This window comes from Paralichthys olivaceus, chromosome 22 (genome assembly GCF_024713975.1).
Source record: "Paralichthys olivaceus isolate ysfri-2021 chromosome 22, ASM2471397v2, whole genome shotgun sequence".
Classification (NCBI taxonomy): Eukaryota; Metazoa; Chordata; class Actinopteri; order Pleuronectiformes; family Paralichthyidae; genus Paralichthys; species Paralichthys olivaceus.
In genome coordinates, this window is record NC_091114.1 from 13,119,872 (window position 1) to 13,137,344 (window position 17,473).

At 43.4% G+C, this 17,473-nt stretch overlaps 3 protein-coding genes across 27 annotated transcripts; 1 reads left to right on the forward strand and 2 right to left on the reverse strand.

Moving 5' to 3' along the window:
• The first annotated feature begins 779 nt into the window (after window positions 1–779).
• Window positions 780–9,037, forward strand: slc7a7 (solute carrier family 7 member 7). Of its 3 annotated transcripts, none has more exons than XM_069519123.1 (11): window positions 780–1,098; window positions 1,534–1,701; window positions 2,815–3,443; window positions 5,666–5,791; window positions 5,927–6,071; window positions 6,796–6,919; window positions 7,002–7,105; window positions 7,209–7,305; window positions 7,410–7,559; window positions 7,941–8,124; window positions 8,268–9,037. In XM_069519123.1, the coding sequence occupies exons 3-11, from the start codon at window positions 2,951–2,953 to the stop codon at window positions 8,339–8,341; spliced, it is 1,497 nt and encodes a 498-aa protein (XP_069375224.1). In that variant the 5' UTR covers window positions 780–1,098; window positions 1,534–1,701; window positions 2,815–2,950; the 3' UTR covers window positions 8,342–9,037. The 3 variants fall into 3 exon arrangements, with proteins under 3 accessions (XP_069375224.1, XP_069375226.1, XP_069375225.1); XM_069519124.1 differs by having other exon boundaries at window positions 940–1,098; window positions 1,578–1,701; XM_069519125.1 differs by lacking the exon at window positions 1,534–1,701.
• Window positions 9,038–9,111: 74 nt separating this feature from the next.
• On the reverse strand, window positions 9,112–13,562 carry oxa1l (OXA1L mitochondrial inner membrane protein). Of its 3 annotated transcripts, none has more exons than XM_020095684.2 (11): window positions 13,269–13,562; window positions 12,121–12,255; window positions 11,897–12,028; window positions 11,507–11,807; window positions 11,274–11,417; window positions 11,079–11,164; window positions 10,694–10,858; window positions 10,488–10,592; window positions 10,237–10,399; window positions 9,999–10,079; window positions 9,112–9,367 (listed from the first exon to the last, which is right to left on the reverse strand). In XM_020095684.2, the coding sequence occupies exons 1-11, from the start codon at window positions 13,377–13,379 to the stop codon at window positions 9,246–9,248; spliced, it is 1,545 nt and encodes a 514-aa protein (XP_019951243.2). In that variant the 5' UTR covers window positions 13,380–13,562; the 3' UTR covers window positions 9,112–9,245. The 3 variants fall into 3 exon arrangements, with proteins under 3 accessions (XP_019951243.2, XP_019951245.2, XP_019951244.2); XM_020095686.2 differs by having other exon boundaries at window positions 11,507–11,675; window positions 13,269–13,460; XM_020095685.2 differs by having other exon boundaries at window positions 11,507–11,690; window positions 13,269–13,460.
• Window positions 13,563–13,578: 16 nt separating this feature from the next.
• On the reverse strand, window positions 13,579–17,001 carry LOC109634730 (ubiquitin carboxyl-terminal hydrolase 47-like). 21 transcript variants are annotated; one of them, XM_069519109.1, is made up of 12 exons: window positions 16,879–16,984; window positions 16,743–16,799; window positions 16,610–16,660; window positions 16,410–16,531; window positions 16,208–16,306; window positions 16,011–16,136; window positions 15,676–15,771; window positions 15,441–15,572; window positions 15,227–15,355; window positions 15,110–15,147; window positions 14,984–15,024; window positions 13,579–14,891 (listed from the first exon to the last, which is right to left on the reverse strand). In XM_069519109.1, exons 4-12 carry the CDS (start codon window positions 16,440–16,442, stop codon window positions 13,813–13,815), a joined length of 1,773 nt encoding a protein of 590 aa, XP_069375210.1. In that variant the 5' UTR covers window positions 16,443–16,531; window positions 16,610–16,660; window positions 16,743–16,799; window positions 16,879–16,984; the 3' UTR covers window positions 13,579–13,812. The 21 variants fall into 21 exon arrangements, with proteins under 21 accessions (XP_069375210.1, XP_069375204.1, XP_069375202.1 ...); XM_069519103.1 differs by having other exon boundaries at window positions 16,208–16,278; window positions 16,879–16,952; XM_069519101.1 differs by having other exon boundaries at window positions 16,208–16,278; window positions 16,610–16,762; window positions 16,879–17,001.
• Window positions 17,002–17,473: the final 472 nt, after the last annotated feature.

The following is a 17,473-nucleotide window of genomic DNA, read 5'->3' on the forward strand; positions in this document are numbered from 1 at the left end:
TTAAACCTCTCAACTTTTAAAAGTCTACTTTCTGATATATAATATATACATACAGATATTTAAAAATTGCGATTGCTTTAATTATTGTGTGTGATTGACGACAACTCTGTGTGACTGAAATTGTCTTTATGAAAATATCCCTGAAGGAATAAAGTCTAAGTGAAGTAACATAGATATTGGATCCTGAAAAACACAACAGGGAAAGTTTTATGATATAGTTTATATTCTTAGAAATCATTGTAACAAATATCAGTGAGAGACACACTCAAAAATCCATGTGCTATTTTTTAAATCCACTAGATGGAGCCATGGTCTATAGTTTTGAAAGTATTTGCAACATATATTTGACCATTTTGTATTAAAACAACATATGTATTAATCTTATTCTGTTTTACACACAAAAAAACGTTGTGATTATTTAATTTTATATCATCTATATTATTGGTAGTTGCCTAGTACAGTAAAGTGTGGTTTTAAATCGTTGTCCTGCTGTTTACAGACAGATTAAACCACCTCCACAGAGAGACTTTAGAAACATTTATAAATGCATTCATCACTCACATCAGTGGGAAACACATCTTCCTCCCACCATTCATACATCTATTAAGAATCACTGTATGGACTAATGGTTGTGTTCCTAAATCATCTCAGGTTTTATTTGCATAACAACATCTCTAATCACCTCATCATCCTTGCGACGTTAATCAAAGTGCTGCCATCATCCTCCATCCATCAGTGATGATAACCCTCACCCCACCGCCTCACCTCCTCACCCCACCCACCGTCTGACTCGTTTCCTTGGTAGTAAAAAGCGTCGAGGGGGAAAAAGTGGCGCATAAAAGCCACAAGTGCATCAGCTGAGGAGCAGAGGTGGCACACCACGGAGCCAAAACACGAGGAAACCGCTGCGTAAAGACGCACGGACGGGATCAGAACCGAGAGAAAAACAGAGAAAGAGGAAGGAAGATTCGAGAGGAGCTGGCGAGGACATGGTGAATCAATGATTTTAAATCACACCGTTTTCTTTTTGTGATCAGTGAAGACTGTTCCTGCTGCAAGGTTTTGGGACCAAACGGAGCTGAGACGCGTCTGGAGAAGGTGAGAACCTCGCCAACATCCCCCGAAACACCAACAGCTGCTATTCTTTTACTGCATCTGCTCAATGCTGCTTTTAACTTGTGATTCATATGAGTGAGCAAACCTCAGAAGACACTGGTGGTAGCTTACTGCAGCTTATGTATTGTTGAATGAATTACCGCATAGAAATCAAATGAAGTGATCGAGCCGAGGCCTTTTACTCTATTTGTTATTTCAGGAGGAAGTACTGACAAATCAGAAAACCCATTTTTTCGACAGTAAAGTAGGAACTGGACATCCTGCAAACAGCTGATTTGTCCCCTGACATCTCAGTGTCTCAATCCAAGCTTCCATAAAATAACCAAATCCACATGACAATCAGACCGATTTACCACTGTACACTTGATTAGAGAGCACTTTATGGATCCAGGATGTAATCTTGAGTTACTCACATAGGACGACTTATCAGCAGCCCCTGGACCTTGCTCTCTCTCTGGCAGGGGCCTCGCCTCTCAGTGTCTGTGTATCACGTTTGATCAGTCACAGGGACACTCACATCTACCGTCCTTCTCCTTTGCACGTCCTTCATGAACCCACATGCTGCTGATCTGCTGCTGCCTCAAGGTAATCTGAACTCCTCCGACACTCATCTTCTCCTCCACTCTGAATCCTTAAATCATTGTGTGTTCGTGTGCATGTTGAAACCAGGTTAGCTCACTCTCTTCTACATCTCTGCCTCTGAATTACTTATTCATCCTCTTCTGTTTCCTATCTTGAACTCATTGTTCCTCCTATCTCTATCTCTCTGTCTGAGCAACTGTGAATTTCAAGTTTTTCTACAACCTGAGTCTCTGTTTAGTCATTTGATCAATCTCATGTTTGGTTCTGCTCATCAGGAAAAGCTTGAGGAGCTCAAAGGTCATTTTTTAAGTCAGCTGGGTTAAAACTTGGATATATTTGGTGAGGATTTTTGAGCTGAAGGAGCTTCAACAGTCAGAAGATTTTCAGATAAACATTGAAATCTCCTTGAAACAACTGTTTCATATAAATATATTCTGGGTTTCCTCTCAGCTGTAAATCACACAAAACATTGTGTTCAGCAGATTTAAAACATTTGTCAATAGCCCTCGTGTCATGCTTTAAGGAAGCACTCTATCTCATTTAAAACCTCATCATCAGTAAATGAGAGCGTTGCCAACTGTTAACGCACCGTGGCGCTGACTCATTGACGCCGGTCGTGAGTGAACACGCTGCCTCACGTGTGTCTGTCGCATCATTACACCGCTGAGGATCGTGAACTTTGGAAAACATGTGACCAGCCACGGTGCTGACGCTCTATATCTCTGGGCACACCAGTGTAGGTGGATTGCTGGGTGGTAATTCTTCCTCAGCTTATGGTTACTAGAGAGTAACCAGTCTTTTTAGGCATGCCACATGTTTGCTCCGCTCCCCCCTCTCTCTGTCAATACACTCAACCTTAAAAGGCCATTTGCTGCACAGCCTAATGGCTCCACAATCCACAAAACTGCTCTCAGATCCACTAGAGTGTCCACACCAGTGTCTTATTATGATTTTTTGCATATTTGTTCCCACATTAGGGCCTGTGACATGTAAATATGTCTTTGTTTGACTAGATTCAGACGAGATTGAAACAACACGTCTGCTCTCGGTGAAAAATGCAATGAGTCTCCGTGGTAACAGCATCCCTGACCTGACCATGTGTTTCTGCTTCCACAGATGGCAGGAGTTGATAAGAGATAACCGAGAGATCAATTGTCCCCATCGAAAGGAAAAACTCTTCGTTTGTGCCTCATTGAGCAGAGAACAGCTCCACATTTTTAAATTTGATCAGTAAACTGTTGAAACACGAACAATGGCGTCCTACACCCCTGCCCCAACGCAAGAGGAGACTAATGGCGGCCCCCCATCTGTGAAGTCAGAACCCTCTGGAGAATCCATGAAGCTGAAGAAGGAGATCTCCCTCCTGAACGGGGTCTGTCTGATCGTGGGCAACATGATCGGCTCTGGGATCTTCGTCTCGCCCAAGGGCGTCCTCATCCACAGCGCTTCCTACGGCCTCTCTCTGGTGGTGTGGACCGTTGGCGGGATCTTCTCCGTGTTCGGAGCCCTGTGCTACGCCGAGTTGGGGACCACCATTACCAAGTCGGGGGCCTCCTACGCCTACATCCTGGAGGCCTTTGGGGGCTTCATGGCCTTCATCCGCCTGTGGACGTCACTGCTCATCATCGAGCCGACCAGTCAGGCCGTCATCGCCATCACGTTCTCCAACTACATGGTGCAGCCCATTTTCCCCACCTGTATAGCTCCGTACCTGGCTAACAGGCTGCTGGCTGCTGCATGTATATGTAAGTACACATCTGGAGTGTGTTTGTGATTGTGTGTGACAGATTGGGAGAGATAAAAGTGATGATTTGTCATGGCCACTGTTGGTTTCACGTGTTAGACAAAGCACGTGAGCGTCAGAGACGTAGAGAAGTGAAACACAGTGACACAACAGCTGTAGTCAGCAGGTCTGCAGCCAAAAGAGCCAGTGATATCAGATGAAACAGGAAGGAAGCGACCTGCAAACATTGGGAAAGTTAAGGGAACAGCCATTTTACTTGCTTAGGATTTAAAAATCCCAGCATTTTGTCATATGTGAACTTTTTCTGATCTGGAAACTCTCCTTACACATAGCAGCAACGTTTCAGCCCAAATCACTGAAGTATTTTGAACACGACGCCACTAAACTTACAAACTGAATTAACCAACAAGAACTTCACAGGACTGGTCACTGAGGCAACTGACACAACTTCAGAGACAAAGAAATACCAACACTAAGGCAACCAGTCGCTGAGGCAAAAGGCCAGGAGCAGACAGAGAGCTTATTGAAGCAATAACTCAGGTTCACATTTAAAGAAAATATTATTATTCTGCTCCTTGAAATAAATATGAGTCACTCGTCCTCCCACGCAGCGATAAGCAGCGCTCAGAGGAGGCCTGATAGCTGTGAGGTAAAGTCCTCCCTGCATGGACACTCTGATCTGAGAGGCAAACCGACAGCTCAGCACAGGAGCCACAGTCAAAACCACAGTAAACTCCACTTCCCCCAATTTTAATCGGATACGGTTCAGATTAGAATTTTTTCTCTTAGTTCAAAGTAGAACTTCTCCCATAGTGTTAATGGAAGATTATACAACTTGTACTGAAGCTCAGTAAAAATGATCAGTATAATTGTATTTACTTTGACCTTTAAGAGATTCTTTTGCATTCATCAGATACTGTGTACTTCTGCTCAGCATGTAACACAGATACTGTGAAGGAGCATCACACAATGAGATGACCTGAATACATCACAAGAGCATTTTTATTTTTTATTTTCAGTCAAATTAAGAAGTGGGGAAGTCTAAGAAAAGCTTTGTCTTGAGGGTTTCAGTCGTGACACAGAATTGAAACGTAACTTTCAAAAAACTCAAAAACAAACTCAAATCTGTATCTAGTTAAAGTAAAAAAAATATTATTACACAGAAGAAGCCAAGTTTACTTCACTCTCTCAATTACATTCAAACTGTATTTTAGCAGCTGACATCTGGCGTCGTGGTCTCACATTCACACGTGAGTTCACAGTTAGAGAGCAAGTGAATGAGTTTTTAAAGATCTCCATTTCATCTCACATCTGGACTGTGTTTGACCTCCGCTACCAGTCAGCGAGCCTCCTAAACCCAATCTCACACCTCCCACCCTTCTATCCTTTCACTGTCAACACACTACGCCTCTACTTCTGTGTGGCACCGTCCCCCTCTCCGCTGCCCGTCGCTGGTTGCGCCCGTCTGAGCCATTGTGATTTGTTGTGTTTGAAGAGGCGTCCTGTCGGGAACCGACTTGTTATGATCCTCCACCTGTCAATGAGGTGGAAGATGATAGTGTTGTGATTCACCTCCCTTCACTGCGGCTGACGGTGGTGATGTAATCCTGTGTTGCTCTTTTTCTCTAAATGTATTGCGATCAAGATCCATGAATTATTATTTTCAGAGTAAAAGAAAAAAGAGAAATAAGATAAATGAATCCCAGCATGATTAAAAGATATGAGCCGCCATTCCCGAGCCTTCACTATCTCCGTATTTATGAACTGCAGCGGGGAATCATGGGCTGACCAGAGGCCAAAGGCAGATAAGTGTCAGGGTGAAGCACAACAACACGTTTCCCAAGATCATCCGAGACGGTCAAGGTGAAGGAGGGACAGCAGTTCTCCTATCAGCAGCTCAGACTGTTGGTCAATAAGTGGACATGGTCACACTTCACCTCAATATACAAGGTCATCATATCAGTAAAGCACAAGCCTTGCTTCCCGGGGTGTACCTGTGTGTGTGTGTGTGTGTGTGTGTATGTGCTGCACTCAGCTGTTTCCTCGTCTGAAAAACAACAGGCCAGTTTGCTTGAGTCAGCAACAGCGTTTCCTTAAATCAGCCCATCTTTTCCCCGGACACATGCTGGAACACAGCAACAGTTTTTTCTGTGTGTGTGTTTGTGTGAGAGAGAGAGTAATGAATGCATATTTGTAATCTATGAACTGTGTTTCCTCTCACAGGTTTGCTGACCTTTGTGAACTGTGCCTATGTGAAGTGGGGAACCAGGGTCCAGGACTTCTTCACCTACGCCAAAGTCATCGCGCTGATCGCCGTCATCATCACCGGCCTGGTGAAGATCGGACAAGGTGTGGACCTCTGCGATACCCAACACTGCTTTAACACAACTAAAACAAATACCGGCAACGATCACGATAATGCGAGTTCAACTGATTCTTCGATTAATTCGATAATAATCGAACCGTGCCGTTGTTATTTTCCAGGTCACACTCAGAACTTCGAGGACCTTTTCTACGGCTCGTCTCAGGACCCAGGGGACATCGCTCTGGCTCTGTACTCGGCCCTGTTCTCCTACTCCGGATGGGACACCCTCAACTTTGTCACAGAGGAGATTAAAAACCCAGAGAGGTGAGGACGACCGGAGAGAACTGGACAGTACATCCTGTTTATTTAGTATAGACATATTTCAAATAGTGATAAATGTTTGGATGCATTGGAAATGATTGCAGCAGCTGTACCCCTGTGAGCGCTGTAACCATTCCTTTCGTCTCAACTGACTGTTGTCAACACCAAGAGTTGGTCCTCAATAATGACCAAACAGTCTATAGCAGCTCTGTGAAGCTGTATCCAGGCCCAGCCGGGCTTCAAGCTGTATAATGTCAATAACGTTCACCATCTTAGTTCAGCACGTCAGCATGCAAACACTTAAAATGATTAGTAAGCAAAAAACACAAAGCGCTGGTTTTCAGATTGGCTTCAAACAAAAGTACCGGAGAAATCAGCAGGACTCGTCCTCTGAGGCTCATGAATGTCTGAACCAAATGCACCGATCCATGTAAAAGGTGTGGAGATATTTGGTCTGGACCTAAGTGGTGGACACACCAACACACACACAGCCATAATCACACACACGTGATAGGATCACAAGCCTCTCCCGGAGTTCTCAGGCAGATTAAGTGACAAACACCCCCTCACCACTACCACCACCACCCTTATCCCAGCATTCCCCATCCTTCCCTCAACCACAGGGTCCGTCGCCTCCTGACGTGGCGACTCCATCCCGTCATCGCTCTCATAATCAACGCGCTCATCTGTTTTGCTTCCCTCTGCTGTTTCTGTGTGTGAATTACAGGAACCTGCCGCTGGCCATCGCCATCTCCATGCCCATAGTGACTGTGATCTACATTCTGACCAATGTGGCGTACTACGCCATCCTCCCCATCAATGCCATCTTAGACAGTGACGCTGTAGCTGTGGTGAGTGCCCGCGCTTCTTCAGCTTTATACTCAAATCTCGAGCGCAGCTTTGGTCTAAGATTCTTCCCTCGTTCCCCTCCAGACGTTTGCAGACCAGGTGTTTGGCGTAATGAACTGGACCATTCCCCTCGCCGTGGCTCTTTCCTGCTTCGGAGGACTCAACGCCTCCATCCTGGCCTCCTCCCGGTGAGAGAATCGCACCGCTTTTTCATATTCCGTGCCCCCCCTCATTGTGTCCATCAGCATCACTCATCTCCTCCCTCCTGTTGCATCTTTTTGTCTTTGAAAGGTTGTTCTTCGTGGGCTCCAGAGAGGGCCACCTACCCGACTACCTGTGCATGATCCACGTCCACCGTTACACACCGATCCCTGCGTTGCTCTTCAATGTTAGTCAACCCTCACCATCCATTTCTCCTCCATTATCTGAGTGTCTTCACATTCATTCCCACATTTCTCTCTGTCTAACTCACTGTTTCTCGTACGTCTACAGGGCGTCATGGCTCTTATATACCTGTGTGTAGAAGACGTCTTCAGGTTGATCAACTACTACAGCTTCAGCTACTGGTTCTTTGTGGGTCTGTCCATTCTGGGGCAGCTGTATCTGCGGTGGAAGCAGCCGGACAGAAAGAGACCACTGAAGGTAAATCAGGTTTTTTCAGCTTGATGGCCTTCAATTCAATTTAGGTAAAAGTGCAGCGATTCATAAAGTTGAGAATCGAAGGCCACTTTTATGGGAAACTCTTTGTGAAATGATTTATTTTGTAGAGCCTGGTCGATACAGATTTTGGGGGACAGGTTTTTTTCCAGTTCAAACATACTGTGTATGTTTATTTTGAGTAATCCTGCTAACTACATTGTTAATATTTCTGAAATAAACTATTATACAAATGTATCCATGAAAGGCTCATATCACCTAACCCAAGAAATCAGTCAAACTCCAGCATGGTACCTATTTACGCTTTATTTGTCCTGATGTGATTCAGACAAGGTCTCAACTCTCCCGTCTCTGTCCCTCCCACAGCTCAGTCTCTTCTACCCCATCATCTTCTGCCTCCTCACCGTCTTCCTCGTGGTTGTGCCGCTCTACAGCGACACCATCAACTCCCTGATTGGAATCGGCATCGCCCTATCAGGAGTGCCCGTCTACTTCCTCTGCTGCTACACTCCAGCCACTAAGAGGCCACTGTGGTTGCGGCGCATCATCGGTAAGAGACCTGCAGGAGTTCCTCACTTCATGTGACCTGTGCCAAGCTGACGTTGGTTTTTCTAGATGTAAACTGAAACTGAATCCAGCTGTTTTCAGATGCACAAGCTGCTCTAACCTTTCCCGCGTCTCTGCCTCTTTCAGCTAAATCTGGCGTGCTGATCCAGAAGGTTTGCTTTTCTGTTCTGACTGAAATGGACACTGACAAGGAAGAGTAGAAGTTTTGTTTCAACACGCTGCCGCAGACTGACGACGCACAAACTGAGGCTCAACTGGAACTCATTCTGATGGGTCACTGCCTCGGCACGGCCTCGACTAAAGAACACTTGGGTCTGAGCTGGACCCAGCTCTCTGACCTGTCAATCATCACCCGTTAATGTTTTTTATGTATGAAGTGTCCGGGTGCTTGATGGCAGGATTTCACTCTAACTGACTGTGACTTTAGAAAGAACAATTAAATGTATTTCTGAAGAAATCGTCTCCTATTTCTGTAACAGAACAGTAGAGAATTATTCAATTGATATATCGAGACCAGTGTTATGTGAAGATACATACATGTGAAACCTTTCTGATCATAGCGGAAGGTGACAAATATGGTTTTAATTGTTGTGGACGGGAGAAGATCCTTGACACTGACAGTAAGGGTGACATAGAAACAGTCTTGGTATTATTATTATTATTAACGCAATAAGAAAAGCAAGGAGTTATATAGATTAGAATAAATTTCACATTCACTGTGGAGGAAAAAGTATATATATCATACAAAGTGTTTTACACCGTCACCTGCGAGGTCTAGTGAAGTAAAGGGCTATTTTTACACAAAGTAACTCGTTGTTTTTTTGGGCTGTTAAATGTAAGTTTGAGACAGTTGAGCTGAAAACATGTATTTATAATAAAATGACTTGTTGACAACACAACTGACTCATTTCTTTAATTCCTCATGTATGTTGGTTCTTTAAATATAAAGACAATGTTCACACCACAAAGGTTGTTTTAAGGCAGATTTGACATTTTAATTAGAATAATACATACACTGTCTCAACCTGTCCGCTCTTCAATCCATAAATATTTACAATGTGTTTATCGCAGATTTAAAACTATAAAGCTACGAGGAAGTCAGATTTATCCAATAGTGTCCTTCCATGGTCTGTCTTTGTCATGAGCTTGCTTGTCTTTCGCTGATGCTGCAGCTACAGGAGGCGTCTGCTGGAGAGGATTGTGGGTAAAAGTCTGCCTCAGTGGACCTGTGAAGAAAATGGACAGAAAGACTTGAAGGAAATACGTATCTATGCGCTGCTGTGCTTCACCAATCAGGAGTCATTCAATCATAAAGTTTTATTCCCTTTTTTTTTATAACATCAAGTTACTAATTAAAACCAAACTTACAGGAAACACTTGAACAAACATCAGTGTGAAAAGAGCAACGTAAAATCACAGAAACCATCTTTGAGAAAAGTTATTTATTTAATGTGAACTTTGAATTTTTAGTCCATTTCCATCCACTGACATGGCGGATAAACGGCCACCAGGGGGCAATTGTGACACATGGGTTTAATTAAAACACATAAAATGGAACATAAAATACTCTTGCCTGACGTGAAACTACAACAAAGAATTTTCACCCAAGATTAATCAAAGTCTCAAATAAGTGTTTCACTGTCTGGTCTATAAAAGGCAACCAAAAGTGTGTAAATACTTCATTTAACACCCATGGAAGAATATATGACACATTTGAGGAACACAGTTTTAACAGTTTTACTAAAAAAAGAAAACTCCAAGTTTGGTGCTAATCAGTTCAGTTTTAATTGAAATTAACCAAAACAAACAAATCTAAACGAGGGTGTAAATCTGCTACAACGAGCTGAGGTTACTGACCTTTAGCAGCAAGGTCCAGGTGATTTTTGATCCTCCTCTCTCTCTCTTCCAGTTGCTGAGCCAACTGAGCATTCTTCCAGCCTGGAAACGCACACAGAGAAGAAAGAATCAGTGTTTCAATTCCCTGGCTTTTTTTTTAATTAATTTTTTTAAATGAATCAAACAATGGATGCCTTTCTAGTTTAACATAAGAGTCAAAATCCAAAACATCAGATGTCTGCATGTCAATAACACCAACCCTTCTTCATGCTTGAGAGGAATCCATCACTTTGGGGCAGAGCAGACTCTGGGTGTTTGATCTTCTCTGGGATCCTCAGCCTCTCTCTGACCACTGGGTGTCTGAGCAGAGCCACTTGTCCCAAGGAGAAGCAGTTAGAGGTCAGCCAATAAGTGAACACCGCCTGAAGTCGAGAAAAGAAGAGTTGTACTGTTAGAAAGCTGCTTTTTGTTGTGAGGTGAACGGTAACAAAAAAATGACGAGTGACTGACCGTGGGGAAGTTGATGGTGAGAGGGAGGATGACGAAAGGCATGATCCTGAACACAGTCTTCATGGCTCTCAGATTGGGGTTGTCAATACCAGACTCTGCTCCCAGCTGAAAGAGAGAAAACAACATGTTTATTACAAGGGAAGCACATTTACATCAAGTTTATACAATGATCATAACAACTAACGTGTCTTTTTGTGTTGTCTCACCTCCAGGATGAAGAACATGGTTCCAGTAACGGCTATAGGTAGAATATAAAAAGGATCTGCTGCCGTCAGGTCAGGGAACCAGAGCAGACCTCCTGTCTGCAGGCTGGGCACCGGCAGATAAGCCATCTTCCTCAGTGCGATGAAGAACGAGACGAAGATGGGTGCCTGAGGGAAGAGACAGATGAGTGATTTGTCTTGATCATAGTGAAAAACAGAAACAAAGTGTAAAAATTTGAAGATATGATTCCATAATCAAATACATTTTAGGTTGGTATCAATCATTGGTATCTCAAAGTTATCAGTTCTGGGAATATGTACAGGGATTATTCTTCTAACAGAGAGGGATAAAATCATCCATGGTGGAGACGATCACAGACAAACTGACCTGCACCAGGGGAACCAGGAAGCCACGCAGAGGATTCACATCATGTTTCTTTTGGAACACGTTCAGGTCTGTGTAGGCTTTGGCAACTGCAACATGAAAACAAACGCCATGACAACTTGATCAGATTGGGGACACACACGCACGCATGCATGCACGCACGCACGCACACGGAGCGAGAGAACAATTTAAGTTTACATTCAAATTTGTTTCCACTCTGTTTGGCCTCCGTCATCCTGGTTGTGAGTTTGGTCATTTCAGGCAGTACATTATTCAGCTTGGCCGCCTCTCTCTGGCCCTTCACGATGACTGGAAACACAGCCATACGAGCTATCACTGTTCCTGTACGAGATTCAAAGAGGAGGAAGAGAATGAAAAAGGGAGCAGGATATTAAACACATTGTGCTGCTTTTGTTGAGCGCCGTGCTTACCTACAACGATGGCCCCCCACCAGGGCAAACCCAAATCCAAGTGCATGAACTCTAAAATGTTCTGGATCAGTCCCACAGGTGTGTGAGCAGCCAGTCCCAGCTCTGCTAGAGTGGCTTCTGTGTTGGCAGCTTGAAGGACCTCCACTGCGGTGGGTGCAGCATCAGCCACCTGCTCGGAGATTGGCTGCGTTAAAACAGGGGTGGAGTCAGTGGACACAAGCTCAGGGGACAAATTCAAGATGGCAGAAGGAATGGCGCTCTCTGTTATTGGTGCGGCCATGGAAAGGGTTTCAACTGGAAGCTGAAAACATATTTAAAGATATAATAACATCGTTAACGTAAGGTGTTCAGGTCTGGGACAGATGATATAATTCCAGATGTGGTCTCAACCTGTTCAGTGATTGGCTGTGCGAAGATAGGGGTGGGGTCAGCGGACAGAGAGACAGGGGTGGACTCCAGGATTGGAGAACTGTAAGGAGCTCCCACCACTGGAGCTGCTGCTGATCCATCCTCAGGTGGGATCTGGAAATAACGATACTCATTAAGTATCAGTATAGTAAGAATGTTGACATCCAAATGAGCTGGACTACAGCAGCTCGTGTACGACCAATCACCTGCGAGCTGTTGTGTCTGACTGTCACAGCGTTCACCCAGAGGAACTTCCCGCGTTGTCTGCAGCCCAGCAGGGTCCTGGTGGTCGAACTCCGACACTCGATCACCGTGTGCAGATAGGATCTCTGGAGCAACCGCTGTGTGGAAGCCCGAGGGTCAGAGTCAGTTGGGTCGACACTTCACACAATAAAACTACAACCTGACGAAAAATTCTGAGGTTGTTACTGTGTCACTTATCTGCTGCCAAGCTAATCAGATGAACATTTCATAGTTCACTTGTCACGTTATTCTGCAAGAACTTATATTTGTGCACAACACTAATCTATGAAGATGGACTGGTGCGAGTGAAATGTTTGTGGCTGCAGGAGTCAACACTTTCCAATCTGCCCTGAGAAATCATATGTAATATGTTTCCATTTACTTGTCAGCACAGTGACTCTGAAAATGAAATTATCTTGGTTTTATCAAATACTATGTCTCAAATCCCCACAGCAGAGACATTGCTATTGCTGTCTTTAAGTCGGAGACTAAAATGTATATATGTTTCTCCTTTTTTATGTATTTTAATCTATGTTGTGTTGTAATTTATCTGGATAATCATCAGCAGCTGATCTTCAAGTCTCAGGTGTGGAGCAGGTTCAACTTTAGACACAGCGACCTCTAGTGGGATTTAGGTCATTTACACCACACTAGGCGACCTGAGTGGCTACTGTACATGTGTGAATACTGTGTAACTACAGCTTGGTAAGGGTTAAACCACAACGTTATACAGTATACATACTGTGTACATTCTGTTTAGCTACAGCTAGGTAAGGTGTAAACCCTCCTTAGCTTGTAGCATAGCCACAGCTCCAGTGACATCCGACACAATAACGTACTAATTCTCTCCAGGTGATCGTTAGCATGTGTTAATGCATCTATCTGAACCCCGCGTTGTTCTGGTTTGAAACCCCGGTGAAGCCACAGGTGTGTTCATGTTGTGTGAGGCTGCTGCTGCTGTCAAAGTCACAGGAGACGTGCACACGCTCAGCTAGCTAGCATCGAGCATGCTAACCGGCTAGCTAGTTTAGCCGCAGGAAGTCACTGTTTACGTCGTTATTTCAGAAGCAGGAAAAAAAGCCGCAGACGCGGATCGCTGGAGGTAACCTACGTGGCTCCACGGGTCTGAGAGGGATCCACTGCCCCGGCTCGGTTTGCCAGTCCGTCTCAGGAAACTTCTCGCCAGGCAGCCCGGTGTCACCCCGCTCCTGATGGCGGCCATGTTTGACAGGGAAGAAGGAGATGACGCGCTACGGAAAGACCGAGGAGCCAGTTCTTGGCAACAGCCTTCGCCCTTGGTAGGTTTTTGTGTTTTTTTTATCCCCGGGTTGTCTTTAGTGAAATAATAATGATAATAAGAAGAAGAAGAAGAAGAAGAAGAAGAAAATCCAGACACTCAATAAAATAGCTCACAATAATAATAAACTTGATGTATATTTATTGATGTATATTTTCATACTAAGTAAATAGAAAAGCAAACTAACAAGTAAGCAAAGCAGCAGAGACAGACAACACATTCAAAATAAAGTGTGATGATCAAACTCAAAATGAAATAGACATTAATGGGATCTTAATGTATTAATGTATAATCACCACTTTGACATGCAGCCATGTGAAGTCTAACATGTTATCTCGGACAACTCGTGTACTTTCTCTTATTCCGAATCTGGATTCTGGTCTTTTTTTTGGAAAAAAAAAAAACAGCCAGGTGTCCTTTTCTTGTTTTTTGGTTTCTTTGCATGTTCTCCTATCGACTGAGGAGCAGCGCTTGTCTCATTCTCCTCCTGTGTGTTTCCAGCTCTGCGTTGCTGTGACTCTGGAGAAGGCGACTCGTTCACCTTCATGCTGCTCAGGCCCTTCGTCAGAGTCGAACTTCCATCTGGTTTCGGGTCAGATTGTCTTTTGATTGTCTCTCTATTCCTTGAAGTGTTCTGTGGGGTTTTCTCCACAGTTTTCTTCCATCTGTTCATCACCTCACTGCTATCTTTCCTAACCCCCTCTTCATATCCAGCACTGCTGTCCCCCTGGTTCTCTGCCTGTCTCCTCCTGTCTGATTGTCTCATTTGACTATACTGAGCATCTCCTTTATTTCTATTCTCTTTGACCCTTTTCTCTACTTTCTCTTGTGCAGGTTCATCACCTCCTCTCCTCCTATCCTTGTCTCTCTTCACATTCCTCCTCTCCTCTTTGTGTTGCTGAACTCTTTTGTACATCCTCCTTAAGCCTCCAGGTTTTAACAACAAACCATGTTTGACAGTGTGTCGTTTTCCCTCCCCAGTACGTCCTTCTTTCTTGTCTTTTTCCTTCCTCTCACCCTCTCTCTTTTTCTTCTCACCAACATAATATTGTTCCTGTTGACCTCCCTCATCATCATCAACTGTGTCCAATCCTTCATCTTGTAGGTGCTTTGCAGTCCCTTTCCATAATTTTCTCTTTTCTTTACAATCAGTTCTTTCATTATCTCTCGGTCCCTCCACACAATCCCGAGGATAATCACGTTTCAGAGGCCTGTTTCTGGCTTCTTTTTTATGGTTGTGTTCAGGATCTATTCTGTTCTGAATGAAACCCTTCTGTGGTCTGTTCCAAACAGGTTTCTGTTTTCCTCGCTCACAATACTGATCCTCTTTGCTTTTTCCAAGTTGGGTTCCTACTGAGAACAGTCTGACATCGGTAACATCGCCTCTGTTTGCAGGTGGAGAGAACCCATCAGAGATCACCTCTCTGGAGTATGCAGCTAGAAAATAGGTTTAAAATAAAACAATTAACAAACACATTTAAAGCAGCGATCCACGCTACATGTGAGTGAGAATAATAGAAATATCTCACTTTTCTTTTTCATGTAAAATAGAAGATTAACACTCAGGGATCTGATGGGATGAATGAGAAAAAGAAAGTAATTTTCATGTTCAGCAAAAACGTCTGATGGGAAAGAAAAGACGAAAGAAAACCTACTTCTCAGTTCTGCTGGTCTGGAACGGCTGGTTATCAAGCTGTTGATGGAAAGAATAACAAAAAATTAGATGTCATACAAATACGCAGATGAAAAAAAGTCAAAGTGACCACTCATACCAACGTGACGCTGCCATCATTGAAGTTGTACCACCTCTCATCGTCCTGGGACTTTATCGTTGCTGTGTAATGTCCACCTCTAAGATCACCAAAGTGCTCCACGTACGCATACACCTCATACGTCTGATTCTGATCACCAGAGGGAAAAACAGGGTGAGCAGTGAAAAATGAATGTGTTGTGATAAAATACAACAAAATAAAATACAGACTGTACCTGTTGGAAATGTAGGGAGTGGGGAATAACCACCGCACGGTTGTTTTTGACTTTTGACATGTAATAGTAGTCAAAGTAAAACCTCTTCAGCAGCAGCACCAAAACATCTGGATGATCCTTCATTACACATTCCTGTATGAAACATGTGTTTTATTGTTGTCATGTTGTTTTAAATTCCTTTATAAAGTCTCTTTTCTGCCATTAGAAAATCAGAGCAAGTTTTATCATAACTCACAATAGTAGCATCAGATTTGGTGTCACAGTGTTCACAGTACATCTGGTTGTCTCCGCTGAAATATGAGGTTTGGAAATACTCCTGGATGCCATGCACCTAATGAAACACATGAAACTGGCTCCTGAAGCCATTAATGATGGCAAGAGTGCTAAAGGTGACAAAGCAGGTTTAAAGGTATTCAACAATTCCAGGAGAGGGCAGTGCAGGAACATTTATCTGTGGACTCCAGAAGGAGACATTACTTAGGTAAAGCCAATGGGATATGTGATTAATTTATATATAATTTAAAATGTGCTATTTAAAATGTGCTGTTCAGGCTCTAGTCAGGTTCTCACCACTCTGTAGTATTCACTGTTGGAATCCACCAATTCAAGAGGAAGATGCAAAAATCTCCCATCTGTACTTTTCTCTGTGTGACACCGAGAACATGTGATCGTGCGTGTCAACTCTCCATGGAAGATCTGAGAACACAAACAAGTGTTACCTAACATGGAATTCACATGTTCAACTTCAGCACTGATGGCGTGTTTACCTGTGATGCTTCAGAACTGGTCAGAGCTAAAATCTTCTCGAAGCACTCGGCAGCATCTTGCTGCTCGTACACTGAACAGGGAGGAGAGGAGATCAGTAGCTGTGGAATATTAAAGGTCAATCTCTTGAACACAGAACTCCATGTGAGCTTAATGAGAACTCATTAAAATGGTTTGGATCTAACGCAACATGTTGTCACGTACCTTTGTCGATGCCCAGCTTCCGTGTGATTTCATCAGTGTGTGCTGTTTGTTTCAGTAACCTTACAAACACGTCTTTGAGTTGATGATCAATACACTTGGTGTCAGTGTTATCAGGGGTGCACCTGAACAATAATCAGACCCAGAGTCAAGGGTGAACTTATTGAAAATGAACACATTATGAGTTGGACTTTGTAACTCACTTTTCCACAGCCTCTCTGAAGTCTCTGGTCATGAACAGCACCTGCAGCACACTGTTCAGGTAACATGTGGCCCCTTGGTTGAACAAGCCATGATACCACACCATCACTGCAGAGAACAAGATGTTGATCTTACCTGCAGAGGAGAACTGTTCACTGTGAAACCAGGTCGTCATGATCAGTCACTTCTACACTGATGCACAGGGAGCTGCACTTTATCTACTGTTCAGAACTATGAATCAATCAATAATAAATAAATACAATGAGCCTACCTTCAGCTGTGAGGTTCACACAACTCTCCCTCTGCTTAATATCCACTCACACACACACAGTCTCTCTTTCTCCTGCATCCACCTCAGAACACTTTCTCTTTCACTTGTGCTGAAATGCTGCGTTCAGGATCATATGATTTATAAGAAACTTGGATGATATGTATGAAACGCCCTTTAAGCCAATAATCAGGTTGGATAAAACATCCCAAGCTGCTGTGAAGCTTCTTAAGCAGCTCAATCTATTTTTGAGACACTCTATGACGCAGTTGTACAGGAGGGAAACATTTTTTACAGTGTGATATTGTACATTCATGTTAGGGGCTCATATATAAGTGTAAAACCTTATCTACAATAGAAATTCTTAATATTTTGCATATTACAAAATCCCTATAGCAACACCACACATGTAGGCTATTGTGAAACTGTGTTCAAACACCCTCACAATACACATGGAGAGATTTGAAGTTAAAACAAAAGTCAGTTATTTAACTCAATTTAACAAAATTGCAGTTTCAGGAATTTATTTTATAAGAAATAATCATTGTTCCTTATTTTGTTGCAGACAAAAATCCCTGTCCTTGAACCTTGCAGTGTC